Source organism: Suillus subaureus, assembly GCF_016647635.1.
Source record: "Suillus subaureus strain MN1 chromosome Unknown BJ212scaffold_3, whole genome shotgun sequence".
In the NCBI taxonomy this organism is placed as follows: Eukaryota; Fungi; Basidiomycota; class Agaricomycetes; order Boletales; family Suillaceae; genus Suillus; species Suillus subaureus.
The window spans coordinates 1918041-1938431 of NW_024538559.1; the positions used below are offsets into that span (position 1 = coordinate 1918041).

Genomic DNA, 20391 nt, shown 5'->3' on the forward strand with positions numbered 1-20391 from the left:
AAGCGCTAGCTCATTAAATCCTGAGATCATTTGGGCCTGCCAAGATCTAATCCAGATATTTCCTTTTCAAGGGTCCGACGTCTTCTCGGAGTCTACACCAAATGGGGAAGTTATAATGCGCCGATTTGTACCTCGATGAGTAATCTAAAATTGCGTTGCGTTGCGTCCGTACAACTCTGAGTAACTATTCATGCGGAACAATGCTCTGACTGTAACTTAGTGCATACGGAAACCTTCCCTCTGACCTGCTACATCATCACGACATCTGTCAGAGGGGAACAATGTTCTGAGACACTACTCAGCCTGACAGACCTCACCGTGATGTTGCAACTTGCTCCGTGCCCCTGGTACGACGTTGCCCGACAATGCACATATTAGCGCTATTGTTTCACCGCTGAGTCGTGCCAGTGCAGTGTTGAAGCCCACGGTTGAGCCGCACTAACGTCGTCGTCGCTGACAGGTTATGTCAGCCAGACTAATAACGTGCATAGCTTTGCTCGACACGTTCCAGATATTCAGGGTACTACATGTGGCGAAGCTATTGGCAGAACGTGCTCCCTTCCTTCAGGCGTTATTCGATGGTCTGAGCACAGACCTGGGCATCATTATCCCAATCTGAGGAACAACGATTGGCGAGCTGTCAGTGTTCATCAGAATGCTGATATAACATCACGTACCACATAGTTTGGCATGTCCACCTGATAAGAGTTAGTATTTCAGTCCAAAGACCAACGTGCCCTGTCACATACCACCTCATGCATCCTTAAATCTCCCGCGACGCTACACAAAATATACGCGTCCACCCTATCCAACCCATATTCCGCAACCAGAAAAGCAATCATGTTCCTCACAGCTGATCTCGTCGCCTCCCTCATATCTAGTCGGAAAAATAAAATAAAAACATCATTATAAATCCATCTTATCATCAAAAGTATATTTCATACCCGAGTCGATGCCGGTGGTGCAATAATACTCCCCGGCATCAGTAGTAGCCGTGCTGAAGTGTGGTGTCTTGGTGTACGGCTTATCTTTTCTGACTGAGAGCCGCACTGTGACTCTCATGGGTGTCTCGATTGCCGATCCTACAAGGGTATGTAGATCGAGGTCAATTTTCTGATCGGGCTCATGTTAAGGCCGGTCTAACATACCGCATACTTCTGTTGACGTAACGCGATTTTACCCCGGATCAGTAATAAGCCACAGGGTTGCCGCCGGCTGCGGCACGCACCTCCGTCCCCCTGTGCGGCATGACCGTCCTGAGTATGACATGATAATAATTTTGTAAGCCAATCGCATTAATAATATTTGCAATGAGTACTCTCACCCCAATGCTAAACAGTGCTCCCGCCACCTCAACCGGAAGAAACAAAGTTGAACCTACCGTAATATGCTTTGTATCGATATTACCTCCCGTATGATATGGCGGAATAGTGGAAAGAGCGCCATTCTTCTTCTGCGCGACCCCCATCTCCCCAGCAAACGGCCTCAGTGGTACCTTTATACCCTTCTTCTCATCAAACCATGCAAAGCCCTCCTGTTCCAGTTTCCAGGATCTTGAGCGCTGGTTCCGGGAACTCATCTGCAAGCAGTCCGAATCCCGGGAACAGCCCCGTCCATCCCCATTCGGGATTCTTGATGTGTAGAACGTCAACTTGGAGTGTATCACCAGGCTGTGCACCATCCACGAATACAGGCCCGTTCACTGGATTGAATGCTGCCATGTTTATCGTCGCTAGAGTTGCGACTGTTGACTCTGCAGTCAGCTGCCCATTCGATGCATCAATGCAATCAAAGGTGATTTCATCGCCTGATTTAACATGCAGTGCAGGGGGAATGCTGTGCTGGATATGGGTCAGCGTCTATGCAGTAACAAGTCGTTATACCTGTTGTCCCAAGCGAGATTGGCACACTCGCGTCTTACAGAATGAATCGACATGGTTGTAGTTATAGCTTAGCAGATAAGATCGATAAGAGCTTGAGAATTCTAAGCGCATCGTTCATAAAATGAAAGCACAAGTGCATGTATATTCACACGTACTATATATACAATCCTTCGCACGTACGATATACGACCCGACGTCAAAGATACATGTATAGATCCGCATGTCAGTCAGATAAGTCATGATAGTGGTGGTGATGGGGTATCAAAAATCAAGCTTGAGAGAGCAGACATCCAAAATCAGGAACGTCAAAGGTGGACAGCGGCAAGCTATGCGCCAGGTCCGAACGTAGTCCAATCAATTGTGCGTGGTGATGGACCATACCTTGCAAAGCAGGTCAGGTCTGACACATGACGCATGGTTGGTCGTCCATGCGGACAGTTCCACGGCTGATCCATAGTGCTCATGTGCTGCACGATCTATGATACAGTCCAGGTCAAAACGATTCTGTTAAATTGTCTTGCACGGCATACCGAAGTCATCCTGTTTGCGCTTAATGCTTTTCCTATCATCACGCTTTTGCGGCACGCCCGCATGGCAAACATGGCCCGCGCCTTGGAACACCTTACCATTGTTCCTACGGACGGTCATGCATGAGATGGATAAGCTCCTCGAGATCTGTACATAGTTATTAGCGTAGACCCTTGATCAATTCATGACATATACATCATACCTTTCATATCGAAGACTGTATCCTTGCTTACTGGCTGTGCTACAAGATGCAGCCTGCCCTCGTCATCGTCGTCGTTACCGCCCTTACGGACAACTTCAAAACCATTCTGCTTCAGAACATCGATATTTTCTACTGCTAGAATCTCATCTGCAGCCGTCAACTCCAGAGGCTCGGGTCTTTATCGTGCCTTAGTCAGTTGTTCAATTGTGCCAGTGCACAACACACACCTAAAAAGCCTCTGGGATTCAATAACAGTCGTCTGCTGGAGTGTCTCAAAGTTATACTTCTCATCCGCTGCATGCTGATCAATTACAAACAAATCGTCCAGCCCTTCCTCATACTTCTGCCACCGAATGACAATGAAGCCCAAGTTAAACTGACCAACCACCTGCATCTTGTTGAAGTCCGTCTTCGATATGATCCGGGAAAGAGCAGCAGAAGCCTTGGCATTATCCTCCGCGTTTTCCACGTTAGCCGTGTCTAGTGCATCGCGAACTCGGGAAGCTGTGCTGGAGAGCTCTAAAAGAGCGGGCTTAGCCCGCTCAAGATGCAACCACGTGTGGCGGATCTTATTGAGATCACAGCGCAAGGTTACTGGCGGGAGATGGTCCTTTGGAGAATGAGTAGTTGGTGCGTCCACTTCGGTGTCCACCAGAGTCATACTGACGTCATCTTCTGTGAGGTCAACAATGTCAAAAATATCTTGATCTATCGCATGAGAGTCTGGTTCCGGGGCTGGGTGTTCCTCACGTGCCGGAGGGAGGCGTGTGGGTCCTGGGTCCTCAATAACCATGGCATCGTTGAGTAAAACAGTAGTCTCCTTGGCCGTTTTGCTGGTACGGCTCGAGATCCGTCTCGGTCTAGTCTTTGAAGTTACGTTCACCACCTCTTCGTCTTCCATCAACTGGTCCTGCTCTTCAGCATCATCAATCTCCTCGGATGAACACTGTCGGGGATCCAAGTCTACCGTGTGAAGATGGTCTTCAGTTCGATCCCCAGAAGTCTCGGCTACCTTGCTTCCAGCCCTCGCATATTGGCTCAATGTAAACCTAAAACTCGCTCTCCCATCCCGTTCGGCCAAACGCAGTCTCTTCCTGGGACCATCATCTTGATGATCACCACTCCCAGACCGTCCACGGTTCCACGAAGCGCCCTTTGTGCTTAAAATAGTCTGTGCCGATGGCGCTTGACTCGCGGGTCGTTTTCTTGTTTCATCGAGCTCCCGTGATGCACGTATGCGATCAATGGCACTGACAACTTGTTCGCGAGCAGACTCATCCTCTTGATAGGATCCGTGATGATCGGCCAAGCGAGTAGCTTGTCCGTTGTCTCCGCCTTCTTGGACATCGGGATCAGGAAAGAACAATGGCTGTGAAGCTAGGCCGACCTTATCGGGCTGTGTAGAGGGCGACTCCGTTATTGTCCGGTCTGTTTCGCCATGAGATGGCCGCTCCGGCTCGGGTTCAAGAAGTAAGTGGGGGGCGCCCATCGTGTTGTGCTCATCTTCATGTTCCCTTTCGGCTCGTTGGTCTTGTTCTAATTGTGAGTTAGTGTCACCTGCACGGGAAGAACGACTAGTAGTCCTCGTGTGTTTTGTTTGGATGAGCGAAGCTTTCGGCGTAAATGATGGGTGCAGTGTCGGTTGCTGTAATGATTGAGCGCCAACATCAAACGTCGAGCGAGACGAAGTAAAAGCCACTTCCAAAGCTGCCTTTGACAATAATGAGAAAGCAAATATACAGATAAACCTCGTGTATACCTTCAAAGCTTGAATTAGATTCTGCTCGCTATGGAGAAGGATGGTTCGTTTATCGGGACTGACGTTGACGTCGCAGGCATCTGCCTTCCAGTGAAGATGAGTGATACCGCGGGAGTGAAGGACTCACGAGTGGGTAAAATGAAGTCTGCTATGATAAAGGCGTACTGGCCAACATTAAATGATCTGTATACCTCATTGAATGCCTTCTGGATCTGGAAATATTCTCAGTTAGATGTGGATGCCAACAGCAACAATTGCACTACCTTTCCAAGGTTACAGGGGCGTCCATTGATATAAAAAAATTGGCGATCACTTCCTGTGCGGCCTGCGCCTACAGCAAACTTGGAGATGAGCCCACGGACTTTCACTGTGGTAACGCTGGCACTGAAATAAGCTGTATTCAGTGCCGCTGATCGCTGAAAAGAGATAAAAGGAAGCACCTCTCCTGGTCAAGGCGCCGTAGGACAGTTTTCTCCGTTAGGACATCAAATGAAAGATCGAGGTCGACAACATTGTCAAGCCCCTTGGACCCCCACAATGCTGTGACTGACGCTTTAATGGAGGGCGACCCGTCGGTTTTAAGCTGTATGGTTTTGCGGCTAGTTGGGCGATGAGCGTCTCTATGGGCACAGGGAAGTAGAATATGTACCCTCCCTCAAGTTGATTGCTCACAGCTAGTCGCACACCTCTATTCTCGGTTGCGCACGGAACCAGCGCATATGCATACAGCAAGTTTAGTGCTTTGCCAAACTCTCTCTTCGCGTTTCTTTCGAGCTCCTTACGGCGTACTGGCAAGGGTTTGAAGAGAGAGGATACAGCAACTGTAGTTCCCCGCTGCACAGTGCCACCATTATGTTAGGAAAAATGTCGAGAGGTCTTACATACCTGTCTTGCGACCTTGGAATTGGAATTCCTAAGTTTGCCGTTCGGTCCATTTCAAGTATGGTACCCATCGGGGCCTCGTTAGCAGTAGCAGTCGTGAGGGTGACTCCATCACTCAGAGCGCACAGCGAGGACAAGGCTTCGCCGCGAAAACCAAAGGTTAAGACGGTTGAGAGGTCCTCAAAAGCAGCAAGTTTGGATGTGTGGTGCTTCAAGGCTGAGCGGCAATGAAGTGACAACATACAGACCAAAACGATGAGGCTTACCGACACTGTCATAATCCTTTGGGGCTATGCCGCATCCATTATCGATAACTTCGATGGACTTGAGCCCATAGTTAAGAAACCGGACCTCTTCTAGACATCAGCTGCGCACAGGCGTCACTTGAGGACGTGGCGCACCGATATTTGTAGCACGGGCGTCAAGACTGTTTTCGACAAGTTCTTTCACTGCTGTTTGAAGGTCGATGACTACCTGACCAGAAGTGATCCTATGCACGGAGTGGCCGTCTATCGCTCTGATAGAACCTGGACTCGATGCTGTGGAATCAAGGAAACTGTCTGCCATGCTACTACAGCAGTATGCTGGTGTGGCATAGAACTTAACTCTAACAACACGGGATGCCGGAAACTTGATAAAACAAGTTAAGAATCAAGATCTTATCCTTGCGGTCGCTGCCAACTGACAGGCTATATTGATGGAAGTCCGAATCCAAGTTTTCAGTTGACCGACGGCTTATTGTGCTATGTACCCGATTTAGTCCATGGGCGCACGCCGCATACTATGTGACGCCCTTTGTCCCTTCCTATTATAAAGAGCTACTTCAGCGATTTAAAGGCGACCAGTTTGGATTCGACGACATTCGTTGATCTGTGCTACTAAATCAGTGTGAACAACTTAGCCTCCGACCGTGACCAGCGGCCTTGTTCAAACTTGCCCGAGGCTCCCATCTCCTGGCATTGGCTCTCGGCAATATTGTGTGGGACTCACACGAGGCAGAGGCGTGTAGGTGAGTAACTTGGACCTTTGCACAGGTTGATTTCTCCGCCGAACTTCACCGAAACTGAATTTCTACTTAGCAGTGTTGCTACACCAGACCAGTCTGACAGTTTCGAAAGTATGTAAGCGTCCGTTTCAAATCCAAGCAGACCATAACCGGTGCCGGGTTGACAACAGGATTAACGTTCAAAGCGGATTCATCCATCCTTGAAAAGGAGCTTTTGGTGATAAACACGAGGCTCCGTTCACTGCGTGGAGCACACACTCATGTCCTCATCCCCGTCGTCACACAATGAGGTTCAGCTCTCAAAAGATTTCCTCCGCACCCTCCTCGCTGAACTCTCTGTACTCGTCTTTCAAGAGTTCAGTTGCCAAATCCGCCTATTCATCCATGGTGGCGCAGTGATGATCCTACACCCAAACCTCTCCACATCCAGTCGTCGACGAACTACCAGAGATATTGACTATATACGGCGTGCATTCGGGCATGAGTGGCGGAAGCGAGGGGTCTATGACGCTGAAGAGCGCTTACAGCGTTGCATCAACGCTGTTGCCGCCAAGTTTTACATTGGGTATGCGAATCCTTCTACCTTATCTCACACAATGCATTTATCGATCCATGCACCTCATAGCACCGACTGGATGAATGCAGACCCTGATGTAGCCCTCCCATTTGCCCACAAGTGAGTCACTCCACGATTGCCCGCCACACATCTCACGATCCTCCTTCAGCTCACAAGGGCAGTTATACGACCCCATCTACCACGACTCCAAGCAGGCGAACAACATTGATATGAACACCGTCTATCAATCGCAAGGTCTCGTTGTCATTAGCGTCACCATGTTTTGGGGTGTTGCTCTCAAGCTCGTACGCTACAAGAAAGATGACCCCACTGACATTGTAGCCATGTTGCGCCACGGCACGAGACTCAACGGTGTCCAATGGACACCCCACATCATGGAGACGTGGATCAAGACCCTGTGCTGGCCCATGGGCTACAATACCTACAAACCCGAGCAAGCGCAGGAACTACGAAACCGTATCCACGATGCAGTGCACCATCTGCAAACATTACCTCAAGAATCTCCAGAGGAGTCATCCCACATGGCGCCTATCCCATCAACCATGCGGTCGCCTCCTGTACCATCAACCACGCGCTCTCCTACCGTACTCTCCTCGTTGCATACGATGTCGAGCAGCTTAGCCCCACATTCGTTCTCACAACCGCCGTCGGCGTCCTCACTGCATTCTCTTTACATGTTGTCCCACCACAGCGTGTCACCTCCCGCATTCATGGGGGAGCGCACGCGCCGGTCATCGACGAACTCTGCCCGACATCAGACCTTTTCACCTCCCGTGCCATTGACATTCACCTCGTCACAATCATTGCATGCTGTCTCTCACCCCCTCTCGCATGCTCACCGCCTCGCACTCTCACCCACCCTCGCATTCTCACCCGCCCTCGCATTCTCACCCACCCTCGCATTCTCACTCGACCTCTCATCCTCACCCGTCCTTGCAATCGCAAAACTCTTTCCGCATGCCAGAGCCCTGGGTAACGCCTTTACCATTGCCCTTTCAGGCCATGCCATCCACCGCCTTCTGAATGGACCAGCATAAGTACCTAGACCGCAACAGAATCCGGGCTTGTGTCCGGTGTACCAAGCACCGCACAAGTCACATATCCGCACTTTATTAGTTCTATACGTCATCCTTTAAGTTCTAAATGCTTTCTTGTCCAAAGCTCTGTTCTCCGATATTGCTATCTATACTTCCATATGTTTGAACCGATATGTACGATATTGTATTCCACTCTGTAAGGTGTAGCCAAGGTAGCTTAGGTAGTTACAAAACTAGTCGTTGACGACGTGCGCTTGGCTAGACTAGCACTTGTAACAATGGAGAGCACGGAGAGCACGTTAATTAATACGTTTCTGAATTTGTGCACGTAGGAGTACTTTGTTTAAAAACTGCGTGAAAAGCTTTTTCTCCAGCTCGTGATTGCACCAAGTCGGTAGTTATGCTAATATGAGCGATATAGAATGCTTGTTGCAGGAACGGAATACGTGTATATAGCATATGGCCCAGTTGAGTTGAAACTTGACTGCAAGCAAAGGTTACAGTAATAATACATGAGGAAGGTAAATTCCAAGTCTTGAGAAGGACAACCATTTTCCGAACTTCACTGTACCATGGACACACCCTGATCTGTGATAGTCGTCACCTCCGAGTCTACCGGAGTTGTGTTGCGCTCTTTACACCTATCTATGATGGTTGTCAACTCTGCCAGTGGTTTTTTGTACTCTTCCTCAAGGAATATCCGCATCTTCTTTCGTGTATCCTTGCTCATTATATCATCTTTCTGAATGTCTGACGTGGATATCAGCCGATGCTTTTTGGACTGAAAGTAGCGCACAACGTACAGACGAAAGAGCGCTCGAGGTGCGAATATAACCGGGTGAGTGCTGTGTCGAGTGCTTCTTCTCCGTTAGTTATTGCTGTGCGGATAGCCGACATGACTTCATCAACGAGTCCCGCATAGAGCTGTCGAGCATTCCGTGGACTGAACTCCTTCTCATTCATATCCTGATACGAGACAACATTCTCGACATTCTTTGCGAAAAGTCAGGATGGTTGCACCCACCTTCATTCGCCGGAACATTCCTGGGCCAGACTCACGTGCAACGTCACGGTAATGCGCCTCAAGCTCATCGCGGAGAAGTCCCTTGAATGTCCCACCAAATTTTCTGTAGCGAACCAGTTATATGTGAAGTGGATGAAAGACAAAAAAGGCCTCACCTTTGCATCATGTGAATACCCAATAGATAGTCCATGTGTGCAGGTTTCAACATATGCAGTGGAAGGATGCCGTTGCATTCTTTTTCAATGCGCATTGCGATTTTTTCTTTCGGTTTGCGTTTCGCTCCGTCCTCTACAAAGTAATGAAGGTCAATATCGTCTCAATCATAGAATACATGCATACTAATTGATTGGATAGCCACATCACAGTGATCATGAATCGCCTGAAAACCAAGTGAATAGGTGACAAATTCTGCTGCATAATGAATGGTCCATACCACAATGAGTGACTCCAGTTCTGATTTCAAGAAATCATTGAAAAAATTGTGCCATACACTTTTCGGACAACTCAGATGATCATATCTCCTGATACAAAATGACGAACCTTGATACAGTCCCCTCCAACATGCCATCCACGAGGTCCTCGTTTAGATCGGTTGATCGCCATTCACCCTCTCTGCTCATGATAGCGCGGTAGGTCTGATATCGGTAGTTGCTGCCGAGTGTCTCAATGATGTCGAGACTGTGCTCGGCGGCCTATGCGGGCAAATCTTGATCAACGTTGGCTCGTGCGTGTGAGGAGTGAGACAGACATTCTTGGCTTCAACTTGGAGAACCTGCTCCAGTTCGTTCATGTATTCGTAGATCTTGTCTTCTGAAGTTTGCCGCGTCATGTGTACAGTCTTTTACTTGCGTTACGTTCGTGTTATCAAGCTACAATAGTGCGACTTACATCCTTGAGACGTTCCACCAGGCCTCTTGCTGCATCCTCATAGGCTGTGAGCTTCGGATCTCGCTTTAAACGAAAAAAGAAACTGTTGGTTTCTTTATGTAACACTGTACACCTATGGACAAATGCATCAATATCTGAAAACGTATTCCTACGACCAAAGTCGTGGATATGCCGACACAATTGCGGGATACCAGTCTAAAAATCATCAGCAACAGTGTCTCGCCAAAAAGGAACATATCTGATACATCTTTGGGATCGGTAAACACTAAAGGAGCTCTGTATCGTTCATCCGCTCCCAAAAGTTGGTTGAAATCTGTGCTCCCAACACAAAAAACGGGTAGTGGAGGGGGTTCATTGGCAGTGTCCTAACACAAAGAAAGATTGACTGCAATGCACTTCTGAAAATTAATCGAAGTACCTGTTTACTAATGTTGTAGTATACTTGACGGTAGAGCTGGAGAAAGGCCTCTCGTACGCGAGCCGATCGTTGATGCTGATATGATGCAAATGAGTAGATATAAGAACATGAACAGGTATACACACTGCGATGTATGTGTTCTTTGCAGCTTGCTCTGTTCGCAATTGACTAGTTATCTCCTCTTTCTGCAGCATTGTAGAAGTTCGGTCAACCCATTGATGGGCTTAGTGTAAGTGGATAGTACAAACCCTCTGTTGCCGCTCTATAAACTCCTTGTAAATAGCCACATCATCAGGCATTGTAGCAATAGTTTTCCAGTCAGTGGAACTATTCTCGAGCTTTTCTAGGCTGTTGTTTAGTCTGTCAATCGCCTAGTACAGCATGCATAAATGGCACGTTAGTATTAACTTGGTTGAACATAGCTTATGCACCTGACACATTTCCTCGATCACATGGCGTTGCTTTGCATCAAGATAATGCAGCTGATCCTCATTGATTCGTACCTGGTAAATACTATGTAAGCTAAATAGATCAAAGAAACAAGAGCGACGACGCACGTCTGTCCCGGTAAGGATTATCAGAAGTGATTCCATGCTTCCGTCTATTCGGATCATCTTTCGTAAGCTATAATGTATGAGCATACAGTTACAGAAAGTTGTTCGCGACTTACAATTTCGCAAGATAGTCGCGCATGACCTGACAATGAAATTAACTAGTCAAGTCAGGGCAGTATTTTCGTTAAGTTTACCTGGTCATCAGCTGCTCGTTTTATATCCGCAACTAATACAGATGATTAGTCCAGAGACAGTGCCCCCTCTCGAATAGCGAACCTAATACAACAACCTCAGCGGTTTTGAGGTATTCCTCGGTCCGCTTGGTTCTGCGCTACTGTTAGTGTAACAAATCCTGAAGATGTAACATCGCTGATCAAACCTTGTTTTATTCGCATCTCCAAAACCAGGCACATCTACGAGCGAAACTGCATGGGATGCAAGTACGTCGAATGCTCCATAGATACAAACACTAAAAAAAAAGAACACGAGGAAGCCAGGTAGGTCACAGTATTTGCGAAGATTGCTACCTGTCTACTAGATGCCAGACAGATGATTTCGGCTGCAGGACCTCGAGTAGTCAGCATAGTCATCTGCAGGTTTAAAATTTGTGACGCACTGTCTCCCCCTCTACAATGTTTGTGTACGAAGTCAAATATGGTCGAAGCTGTGCATGTTTTAGATGCATAATCGACTGCGATATTCAATTCTAACTTGCTTGTAATTCTATATTATCAAAGCCTGCACCATGCATCTGCTCCTCAGTTCCGAGCTTAGATCCTACAACCTCCTGCTCAAGAAGCACATTTATGTCTTGATGAGGCGGGGGGAATGATATGGCGCGAAGGCTGCGGCAAGAATTAGTCAGCGAAAGAGACTGAAGTCACGACTTACTGAGGATACACCTGTACCCGCAGCATCATCAGCACCCAGGTAATAGTACAGAAAAAACAATCGGGACTTTCCTCTTTCAATGTCTCCCATGCATCCATCGCAGGCCCGCTATCATCGTGAGTAGTACCATGCCTGTATACCTCTCTATATGCAAAGATCAGCTTAATGACAATGTGGAGTAAATCTTTCTGAGGGAGTCACACATACAGGTCGTCCAGCATGTTTGATAGAGTCTGTGGAATATCGGCATTCAGACACATGTCTGGTACAACAGAACATCGTGAATACTCACATTTTTCCACTCATCCTTCCCAATGAATTTGATGCTCGCTTTCCAGGCTGATGGAGGTAATGCTTCGTAGATTACTTCCGTCTGAACAGATGTGCATGCTCTGCATAATAAAAGCGTCAGAAATGGAACGGGTAAGATGGTGAATTTATGTCTAACTCCTGTCCGAGTCAGTATTGGTTCGATGCTCGACAATTAACATCCATGACATCAAAAAAAATACTCACGTCAGCTCGCGTTAATAATACGGGCGCGCCTAATATCGCGTTAATGGCAGTGCTCTTGCCAACTCCAGTCCTTCCGATGAATGCAAGCTTCCTCAACTGGGGTTTACTATTACCGAGTTTCTTTGCCTCTGCCTTCCATTTTCTGAAACCCAGGTCCTTGTCATAATCCTCTCGTCCAACCATCTCCAGCTCCAGCTCCAGCTTCTTATTGGTGTGACAAATAATATCATAACAGGTTTGAATGTTTTGTGGTAGTGAGTTGCATATCACAGATTCGTGAAGCCTTCGTTCCGAATTGCAGGATTCAGGTTCTTCCAAGTCCATCGAGGAGTCCAATGTCTGTGGGTTCGTTGAAGATTGGATTTGGGCGTTAATCGAAGTCCCTCATCCGCATTGCGCAAGGCCTCGTGTAATGCACAATGCATATGGCAGCTTTCCACGACCAAGCAGACGTCAATTGCACGAGACAAAGTCAAAGACCAAATTCCCCATCCACGACAGTGCCTATGATAACGTGCTTATTGAAATCCGAAAATTCGATACTTACAAATTGACGAAGGACGGTCAGTGCCAAGTCACCCCTACTGCGACTAGCGCTTGGATCTAAAGAGACTTGCAGAGTAAGTGTCGAGCTTTGAGCATGATCCTACATTTCAACCACTGTTGGCTACTCAGTAATACTAAGTCCTCTCGCAGCGGCCTGAGTCACTGAGTGGCGCAGCATTTTTTTCAGGGGATGGGCTAATTAAAACTCCGATGCAGTTCGATGAGGGTCTCCACTCATGATGGAATGCCGCATCAGCCAAGTCCAACATGGCCGATTGGCACAGAATCATTTTTGATGACCCAATGTTTGGCCATTCTATGCTGCCTCAGGTGGCACGAAACTCAATGGTATCCAATGGACATCTCACATCATGGAGACATGGATTAAGACCCTGTGTTGACGCATGGGCTACACCACCTACAAACTGAGTAAGCGCAGGAACTACGAAACCGTATCCACGATCGCACTATCTGCAAATGTTACCTGAAAAATCTCCGAGGAGTCATCCCACATGGCGCCTATCCCATCAACCGTGCGGTTGCCTCCTGTACCATCAACCACGCGCTCTCCTACTGTACTCTCCTTGTTGTATACGATGTCGAGCAGCTTAGCCCACATCCGTTCTCACAACCGCTATTGGTGTCCTCACTGCATTCTCTTTACATGTCGTCCCACAGCGTGTCGCCTCCCGCATTCATGGAAGAGCGCACATGTTGGTCATCAACAAGCTCTGCCCGACATCAGACCTTTTCACCGCCCATGCCATTGACATTTACCTCGTCACAGTCATCGCATACCACTCCCCACCCATCCTCACATGCTCACCCGTCCTTACATTCTCACCCGCCCTTGCATTCTCTGGCTGCTATGCAAACTTAAAGCCGCCTATTTCTCCAGGATATTCTGAAAACACTTCAGTAATTGTGACTCATATGTTCGACAGGCGGTTGCATGCCGTCCTGTGCATGTTGGCCTTGTACCTGGTCTCTCGGGGCGAACAGTAGTTATCTGACATTGTGCCAGTCAGTTAATTTCTGGTATGAGTCGCAGAGAATCTTTATTCTAGTTAGCGGAACATGTTTTGCATATGACCTTACAAATGAAGAAATATAATAGTACATTGGTGGAGATCTTGAGGAGTTATGGAGCGCATTGTGCGAGTTCCAAATTTCAGTGTAACACTTGGCATATCCTGACCGGTGATGGTCATCACCTGTGCGAGTGGCCTGCTGCACTCTTCTTCAAGAAATCTTTGCATATTTCTCCGTTTGACTTTGCATATTTGATCGTTTCCCTGCATGCCTGACACAGGAATCAGTAGCAAGCACTTTGTCAGTGTAAAGGTGGTGCGACGTACAAACAAGAGAGCGATCAATGCTCGAATACAATCGGCCCAGTGCCTCGTCAAGCGCTGTCTCACCCTTGTTCCGCGCCATGCGGATTGCTGTCATGGCCTGATCGACAAGTCTGGAATATAGCTCCTGAGCATTTCTTTGACTGAACTGCTTCTCATTTCGATCCTGACGATATTTTTGGTGATCTTCACAAGAAGTTACCAATGACTATGCCCACCTTCATGCGTTGGAACATTCCCGGACCAGACTCACTTGCCATGGCATGGTAATTGTCCTCCAGCTCCTCACGAAGCAGGCCCTTGAATGTTCCACAGAACTCTCTACAACAAAACAGCTGATATGTAAACGGTTGATTGTCAAAATACGACCTCACTTTTGCATCGCTAAAATGGCTGACAAATATGTCTCTCTTGCAGGTTTTATCATGTCCGAAGGATGAATAAGCTTGCATGCATTGTTGATACGTGGTGCAATCGTTGCCATTCGTTGGGCTCGGTTTTCTGTGAAGGCTTGATGAGAACTACCTTATTTCTGTGATGAGCACGTACTAATTGATAGGATGGCCGTATCCGCCTTATTTGATATTGCCTAGAATCAAGTGAATAAATCATACATCATGCTAGATAATGGTGCTTACCGCAGCGAGCGACTGTAGTTTGGACCGGATAAAGTCAGTGAAAAAGCTGTGCCACAAACTTTACTGATTATTCAGATGACATGTCCCGTGCTGCAAAATGACAGACCTTGATACAGCGCCGTCCAACATTCCCTGCACAAGGTTTTCATTGAGATCTACGGATCCCCATTCACCCTCTCGGCGCATGAGTGCACGGTAGCTGTGCCATCTGTAGTCTTCTCCGAGTGTCTTGATAGTCTTGATACTGCGCTTGGCTGCCTATAATGCAATCAAAATTTTCTTCGTATTACCTTGCGCATGAGGAACAGGAGGCATACCTGCTCCGCTTGAATTTTGAGAGCATTCTCCAGCTCATTGATAATATTGTCCATCTTGCCTCCTGAATCCTTGCGAATCTCGTCAACAGTCTTTTGTGGTCAATTATGTTCACACCATTAAGTGACATCGAGTGACATACATCTTTGAGGCCTTCTGCCAAGCCTCTTGCCACATTCTCATAGGCCATGAGCCTCAAATCTTGTCTTGCAGAAAGGAAGAAGCTCTCGATTTCTTCCCATAGCAAGGTGGAGCTATGCACGCATGCCTTGATATCGGAAAGTGCATTCCTGCAACCAAAATCATGAATGTGTTGACGCAATTTTGGGATACCAGTCTACAAACATCATTAGTGATGGTCTTTCGTGTTCAAAAGCATGATGTACATCTTCAGGAGTGGTAAAAACCAAAGGGGCTCTGTGACGTCTATTCACCCCCATAAGTTGATTGAAATCCATGCTTCCAATACAAAACAGGGGTAGTGGAGGGGGTTCATGGGTGGAGTTCTAATCAAAATGGGTTCACTGTGATACTTCAAATGTTACTCGAGATACCTGAATAATATTGCGGTACACGCAATGGTAAAGATGCAGAAAGATATTTCGTACATGAGAAGAACGTTGATGCTGCACAAACACATGTCAGTCAGCAGTTTTCAGGGCACTATACATAGATTACATACTGCAACATACGCATCTTTGGCTGCGATTGTTAATCGCAGTTGTTTGTATGTCTGATCTTTCTGTGTTGAAAATTAAGTTAGATATGTTGATGCGTGATATGTAAATATAAATCAAACCATCACTGTGTTGCACTGCATGCGCTGCGCGATTTCTGACAATGGTGCCACTGTATTGTCCCTTCGATTATTGTCGAGCTCAGTATGGAGCATCTCTGCCTGTATTTGTTGCTCTTCTAGGTTGTCACTAAGTCGGTCAATCTCCTATTACATGCATAAAAAACATGAAGTCAGTACTAACTTGAAACCTAGCTCACGCACCTGACACATTTGCTGGATTTTGTGGCGTTGTGTTGAATCAAGATGATGCAGCTGGTCCTCGTCGATTCGCACCTAAATATGTGAAGTAGATGGACCAAAGAAATAATAACAGTGACTTACATCCGCGCCAGTGAGCACAATCATAAGTGACTCCATGCTTCCGTCTATACGAATCATTTGGCGTAAACTATAATGCGTGGGCACACAGGAAGTTCTAGACAGCTGTTTGGAACTTACAACTTCATAAAGTAGTCGCGCATCGCCTAACAATGTAATTAACAGTCAAGTCAAGTCAAATTAAGTCAGACTGGCATTTCACCTGGTCATCAGCTGCCCGCTTGATGTCTGCCACTGATGCAGATAATTAGTAGTGAGACAAGGCACCCCTCTCAAATAGCGAACCTAATATAACAACTTCAGCAGTTTTGAGGCATTCCTCAGTCCGCTTGGTTCTGCAAAGATACTGTCAATGCGACGAAATCTTGACGATATTCATACTGTTATCGAACCTCGCTTTGTTTGCATCTCCAAAACCAGGCACATCCACGAGTGTGACTGCACTAGATGAAAGTACCTCAAATGCTCCATAGATACGAATACTAAAAGCAAAAGTGAGAAAGCAAGCAGGTAGTAAGTACTTAGATTTATACCTATCTACTAGATGCCACGCTAACTGGAGGACCTCAGATCTAGTCAGCAGAATCATCGACATTAAAAATTGCGACGCACCGACTCCCCCTCCACAATCGATGTGTACGAAGTCATATACGGTCGTAGCTGTGCATGGTTTGAACATCATTGCTAATAAAATATGATGGTCGATTTCTACTTTCCTGCAACTCTAGATTATCAAAGCCTACACCATTCTGCTGAACTTCGGTTCCGAGCTTAGTTGCTACGAGGTCATGCTCAAGAAGTGCACGTATATCTTGTCGGGGCGGCGGAAATGATAGTGCGCGAAGGCTGCAGCGGGAATTAGACGACTTGAATGAAAGCGATTCAAGTCGAAGTTGAACTTACTGAGGATACACCTGTGGTACCGGCAGCGACATGCCACACCAGGATTCAGCACCCATGTAATTGTACCGAAATAAGAACTGGGACTTTCCTCTTTCAATGTCCCCCATGCAGCCATCGCAGGCCCACTATCATCGTGAATGTCATGCCCAATGTTCGAAGTGCCACCTCCAAGTTGTACATATACATCCCTGCGTGAATCACAATGGTCACATTATTTAACACGGAAACAATCTTCTCAGCGAATCACACGTACAAGTCGTCCAGCATGTTCGATAGAGTCTGTGGAATATATGATTTTCACTGCGCAGGAATATTTAAAGTGCTCACTTTTTTCCATTCATCTTTTCCAACGAATTTGATGCTTGCTCTCCAAGTTGAAGGAGGTAAGTCTTCGTAGAATACTTCCGTCTGAACGGATGTGCATGCTCTGCATAAGAGCGTCAGAATCAAAATGGGCAAGACAGCGAATTGGTTCCTGACCCCTAGATGTCAGTTAAAATTAGTTTGAAGCTCGGCGGCTAAGTGATGTGCACTCACGTCAGCTCGTGTAGATAATACAGGCGCGCCTAGTATCGCATTCATGGCTGTGCTTTTTCCCGCTCCAGTCCTTCCAATAAATGCCATCTTCCTCGTCCTAGGTTTACTGTTGCCGAGTTTCTGCGCCTCTATCTTCCATCCTCGCAGGTCCCTGTCATAATCCTCCCGTCCTCTTGGACCGACCTTCTCAAGCTCCAATTCCAGTTTCTTATTCGTGGCACATATTATTTCGTAACACCTACGGACATCATCTGGCGATAAGCGTGTCTCTGAGGTTTGGTGATGTTGAACTTGAACTTCAAGTTGTTCAGGCTGATCTGTTTTGTCCATCGACGAGTTTGTTGAAAATTGGAACCGAACGCTAAGTCATGTACTTCTTCCTCCAGGCACTGATGCGCGGAGATTGTTCGCACACCCTCATTCACTTTTTTTGGTCCTCTTCAATGCAACGCACCTCATAGCGCCGACTGGATGCCAGTGAGCACAGACCCCAACGTAGGCCTCCCATTTGCCCACAAGCAAGCCGCTCTCCAATTGTCCTCTACACATCGCACAATCCTCCTCAGTTCGCGAGGGCAATTACGTAGTACAACTGTTCACCTTCCAAGCACCCGAACAAGTCACTAGTACTATTTGTCTATTAGATATGAAAACCGTCTACAAAGTGAGTTTTGGTTTTGTTGTTGGTGAGTGAAGTACTGAGTGGCTCAGCATTGTTTTAGGGGACTAGGTTGATTGAAACTATGCAGCTCGTTCATTTGCGCACATCCAACATGGCTGATTGGCACAGAATCATCTTTGGTAACCCGATGTCCGGCCATTCTATGCTGCCTCTGGTCATTCAAGTTATGCAATGGATCTATTCTACTGTCGATCCTGAACGCCCACCACCATTCACGGTGGACAACTGGTGGCACTTGTTAAGCCTATCCTACCAGGTAGAGGAGTCTGGACGTGAGCCGTCAATCATCATCCTCAATCTCAGAGAAGGCGAACCAGATCAGCCGGTCATGAACACCCATTTCATGATTAACCTAATCACCATGGGTGCTCTCTGGACTATCGTTTCCCGGTACCCCAGGAGATCGTATCTCTCCTAGGAGAACTCAGGGAATACGTAAGGAGGATTGTCCGAGGCAGATGGGAGGCGAAAGCAGCACGAAACCGCGAGGCAGCCCGTCGCCTCGAGCAAGAGAGAGAAGATCGAGATTGAGTCCAGGCGAGTAAATTACATGTTTGTAAGAGAGTGGGCATTGCTGCTCCATTACTCGTTGGTCTCGGGTGGGCACCACAACATGCCCTGATTGCATTACACAGGATAGCTTCGTCTGTCCCTGTGGTCAATACTGGACTTGCGGTGGTTGCGAGTCGCAGGCTTCTTCCGCTAGTAGGATCCTCACATGCCCTGGGTGCCACCGACGCTTCTGTTTATCGTGCTCGTACATTGAGGCTTGCGATGCATGCGATCATGTGGAACCCTGTCGCGACTGCATGAAGGACGGAAAGAGCATAGAAAATAAGCACACCATATTCGAGTGCCAGAGCTGCGGAGGTCTCCTGTGCGAGACATGCGCTGATATTGACGAGAAATCATGTTGCAGATGCGGCCGAAGCATTTGCAAGCTTTGTGCACGCGAAGGAGTGATTATCCTGATATGATCTGTGACGAGTGCAGAGCTTCGGTTGATCGGGAATATGACTTATGGTGATTACATTTCAATGCGTTCACGGACTATCTTGTATTGTAATATCTATGTCTAATGTTACTGTAAATCTCACTAGTACCTCATACCCCTGCTGGATGCGATGGCTTCGAAGGAATTCAACAAGTACAAATGAACTCCGTGACATTGCCAATTCTTAACAGTCGCTCGGATTTGGATGTGCTCAGAAATAGGCGGAAGCCTTGGTCGCATTTCCTGCGGCATTTAAAGTGTACAGCTTCACACGAAGAGGAGCAGATATTTGATCTAAGACTGTTCTGGCGAGATTAGCATCCCATTTGAGACGGTTCGGTTCGTGAGTTCAACGTGTGTCTGACATTAGAGGTATGATACTCCTTCCTCGAGGCTGCGACTCCCGTGGTCCATTACGACTCGATGAGCCAACTCAAGTACGGGAACGTGTAAGATCTATGTGTGACGGAAACCACATTGAGGGTGTACCAACAATATGATATAGTATCACGTGCGGTCCAAGAGATAGTCTCGGAACGGAGACACAAAGTCAGCAAGGGGAAGCAGGAATTATTATCAAGTGCGATATAAATGCGGGAGGACCTGCAGGCGAGGCTCGCAAGGCAGGCAATTCACACTGAAAAGAGCATCTCGCGTGAGAAGGGGTCTGCTAGTTGCGGCATGAACACCTATTGGGGTGGCTTCTTCCAACGATACTGGTTGTCGCCGCTGGTGGCGTGTTAGAAGTGTCGGATTTCGGGCGAGGGCATGGCTGCACCAGATACCTTTTTTTGACTGATGCATTGGTGGTGCGCTGCCTGGTTAATGTCATCAACAACAACTTGCAAATTGCCACGACTGCTTCAAGTCTTCAACCTATCCCTCCGAATCGACGATCACTGCCAGTACACGTGGGATTGTTGTAGGGTTGAAGTCGGATATTTTAAACGTTTATGTTTCATCATGGATCGAAGTGTCTGTCTCAGGCCTCCTGGCAGGAACCCTCTAACTTTGCAATGAGGCAGTGGCCGTGGTTGCGAAAGGGTTAGAATCAAGTGTTAAATTACATAATACACCAACGGGCATCACCAGCTGGGCGCAAGCCTGAAGCTTCAAGCTACGCTGTACTTTACAAGGTT

The 20391-nt window shown here is 47.3% G+C and overlaps 8 protein-coding genes across 8 annotated transcripts; 2 read left to right on the forward strand and 6 right to left on the reverse strand.

Annotated features, from left to right (window-relative positions):
* Positions 1-75: 75 nt before the first annotated feature.
* Positions 76-1983, reverse strand: BJ212DRAFT_1323111 (Formamidase). The gene is made up of 8 exons (XM_041334489.1): positions 1884-1983; positions 1576-1836; positions 1325-1553; positions 1229-1256; positions 945-1082; positions 750-877; positions 678-698; positions 76-615 (listed from the first exon to the last, which is right to left on the reverse strand). Exons 1-8 carry the CDS (start codon positions 1934-1936, stop codon positions 565-567), a joined length of 909 nt encoding a protein of 302 aa, XP_041198618.1. The 5' UTR covers positions 1937-1983; the 3' UTR covers positions 76-564.
* A 416-nt stretch (positions 1984-2399) lies between these two features.
* BJ212DRAFT_553855 (uncharacterized protein) lies at positions 2400-4386 on the reverse strand. Its single transcript, XM_041343491.1, has 3 exons — positions 4373-4386; positions 2614-4324; positions 2400-2558 (listed from the first exon to the last, which is right to left on the reverse strand). Exon 2 carries the CDS (start codon positions 4100-4102, stop codon positions 2792-2794), a length of 1311 nt encoding a protein of 436 aa, XP_041198619.1. The 5' UTR covers positions 4103-4324; positions 4373-4386; the 3' UTR covers positions 2400-2558; positions 2614-2791.
* On the reverse strand, positions 4281-5821 carry BJ212DRAFT_1444518 (DNA mismatch repair protein MutL; the record flags this gene model as incomplete). Its single annotated transcript, XM_041337969.1, has 9 exons — positions 4281-4320; positions 4362-4452; positions 4500-4584; positions 4636-4756; positions 4813-4971; positions 5022-5206; positions 5254-5471; positions 5521-5607; positions 5656-5821. The coding sequence occupies 9 exons, from the start codon at positions 5819-5821 to the stop codon at positions 4281-4283; spliced, it is 1152 nt and encodes a 383-aa protein (XP_041198620.1).
* A 699-nt stretch (positions 5822-6520) lies between these two features.
* Positions 6521-7874, forward strand: BJ212DRAFT_1260778 (uncharacterized protein; the record flags this gene model as incomplete). The annotated part of the gene is made up of 3 exons (XM_041330134.1): positions 6521-6825; positions 6886-6936; positions 6986-7874. 3 exons carry the CDS (start codon positions 6521-6523, stop codon positions 7872-7874), a joined length of 1245 nt encoding a protein of 414 aa, XP_041198621.1.
* A 345-nt stretch (positions 7875-8219) lies between these two features.
* On the reverse strand, positions 8220-12884 carry BJ212DRAFT_1323161 (uncharacterized protein). The gene is made up of 29 exons (XM_041334490.1): positions 12862-12884; positions 12569-12785; positions 12476-12511; positions 12162-12421; positions 11942-12039; positions 11857-11882; positions 11650-11793; positions 11474-11603; positions 11375-11422; positions 11286-11317; positions 11138-11227; positions 11035-11084; positions 10953-10984; positions 10875-10900; positions 10762-10828; positions 10636-10707; positions 10453-10575; positions 10330-10389; positions 10205-10279; positions 10032-10151; positions 9787-9981; positions 9647-9736; positions 9439-9590; positions 9332-9389; positions 9238-9277; positions 9054-9186; positions 8899-9001; positions 8678-8840; positions 8220-8624 (listed from the first exon to the last, which is right to left on the reverse strand). Exons 3-29 carry the CDS (start codon positions 12487-12489, stop codon positions 8437-8439), a joined length of 2589 nt encoding a protein of 862 aa, XP_041198622.1. The 5' UTR covers positions 12490-12511; positions 12569-12785; positions 12862-12884; the 3' UTR covers positions 8220-8436.
* Positions 12885-13760: 876 nt separating this feature from the next.
* On the reverse strand, positions 13761-16874 carry BJ212DRAFT_553558 (uncharacterized protein). The gene is made up of 21 exons (XM_041343489.1): positions 16749-16874; positions 16670-16692; positions 16529-16618; positions 16422-16471; positions 16339-16370; positions 16257-16282; positions 16140-16206; positions 16020-16091; positions 15819-15962; positions 15702-15761; positions 15574-15645; positions 15406-15525; positions 15162-15356; positions 15022-15111; positions 14811-14962; positions 14705-14750; positions 14616-14655; positions 14441-14567; positions 14285-14387; positions 14070-14232; positions 13761-14014 (listed from the first exon to the last, which is right to left on the reverse strand). The coding sequence occupies exons 1-21, from the start codon at positions 16782-16784 to the stop codon at positions 13806-13808; spliced, it is 1917 nt and encodes a 638-aa protein (XP_041198623.1). The 5' UTR covers positions 16785-16874; the 3' UTR covers positions 13761-13805.
* Positions 16875-18240, reverse strand: BJ212DRAFT_554371 (uncharacterized protein). Its single transcript, XM_041343494.1, has 6 exons — positions 17819-18240; positions 17573-17768; positions 17367-17464; positions 17293-17318; positions 17040-17227; positions 16875-16982 (listed from the first exon to the last, which is right to left on the reverse strand). Exons 1-6 carry the CDS (start codon positions 17825-17827, stop codon positions 16915-16917), a joined length of 585 nt encoding a protein of 194 aa, XP_041198624.1. The 5' UTR covers positions 17828-18240; the 3' UTR covers positions 16875-16914.
* BJ212DRAFT_553683 (uncharacterized protein) lies at positions 18136-18824 on the forward strand. Its single transcript, XM_041343490.1, has 2 exons — positions 18136-18240; positions 18288-18824. Exon 2 carries the CDS (start codon positions 18320-18322, stop codon positions 18674-18676), a length of 357 nt encoding a protein of 118 aa, XP_041198625.1. The 5' UTR covers positions 18136-18240; positions 18288-18319; the 3' UTR covers positions 18677-18824.
* Positions 18825-20391: the final 1567 nt, after the last annotated feature.

Bases quoted from the DNA above. Each gene is read 5' to 3' on its own strand.
- BJ212DRAFT_553855 (XM_041343491.1), bottom strand. From the start codon at position 4,102: ATGGGCGCCCCCCACTTACTTCTTGAACCCGAGCCGGAGCGGCCATCT.
- BJ212DRAFT_553558 (XM_041343489.1), bottom strand. From the start codon at position 16,784: ATGACTTCGTACACATCGATTGTGGAGGGGGAGTCG. The intron at 15,526-15,573 runs GTATCTCGAGTA...CATTTTGATTAG, and splicing joins TGTACCGCAATATTATTCAG to AACTCCACCCATGAACCCCC. The intron at 15,357-15,405 runs GTACATCATGCT...TGATGTTTGTAG, and splicing joins TTTTTACCACTCCTGAAGAT to ACTGGTATCCCAAAATTGCG.
- BJ212DRAFT_553683 (XM_041343490.1), top strand. From the start codon at position 18,320: ATGCAGCTCGTTCATTTGCGCACATCCAACATGGCTGATTGGCACAGA.
- BJ212DRAFT_554371 (XM_041343494.1), bottom strand. The intron at 17,319-17,366 runs GTGAGCACTTTA...TATATTCCACAG, and splicing joins GAAAAGATGAATGGAAAAAA to ACTCTATCGAACATGCTGGA. The intron at 17,228-17,292 runs GTACGTGTGATT...TGATTCACGCAG, and splicing joins TCGAACATGCTGGACGACTT to GGATGTATATGTACAACTTG.
- BJ212DRAFT_1323111 (XM_041334489.1), bottom strand. From the start codon at position 1,936: ATGTCGATTCATTCTGTAAGACGCGAGTGTGCCAATCTCGCTTGGGAC. The intron at 699-749 runs GTATGTGACAGG...AACTCTTATCAG, and splicing joins ATTTAAGGATGCATGAGGTG to GTGGACATGCCAAACTATGT. The intron at 616-677 runs GTACGTGATGTT...GTTGTTCCTCAG, and splicing joins TGGACATGCCAAACTATGTG to ATTGGGATAATGATGCCCAG.
- BJ212DRAFT_1323161 (XM_041334490.1), bottom strand. The intron at 10,985-11,034 runs GTTCGCTATTCG...CATCTGTATTAG, and splicing joins CGCTGAGGTTGTTGTATTAG to TTGCGGATATAAAACGAGCA. The intron at 9,591-9,646 runs GTCTGTCTCACT...TTGCCCGCATAG, and splicing joins TCCAAGTTGAAGCCAAGAAT to GCCGCCGAGCACAGTCTCGA.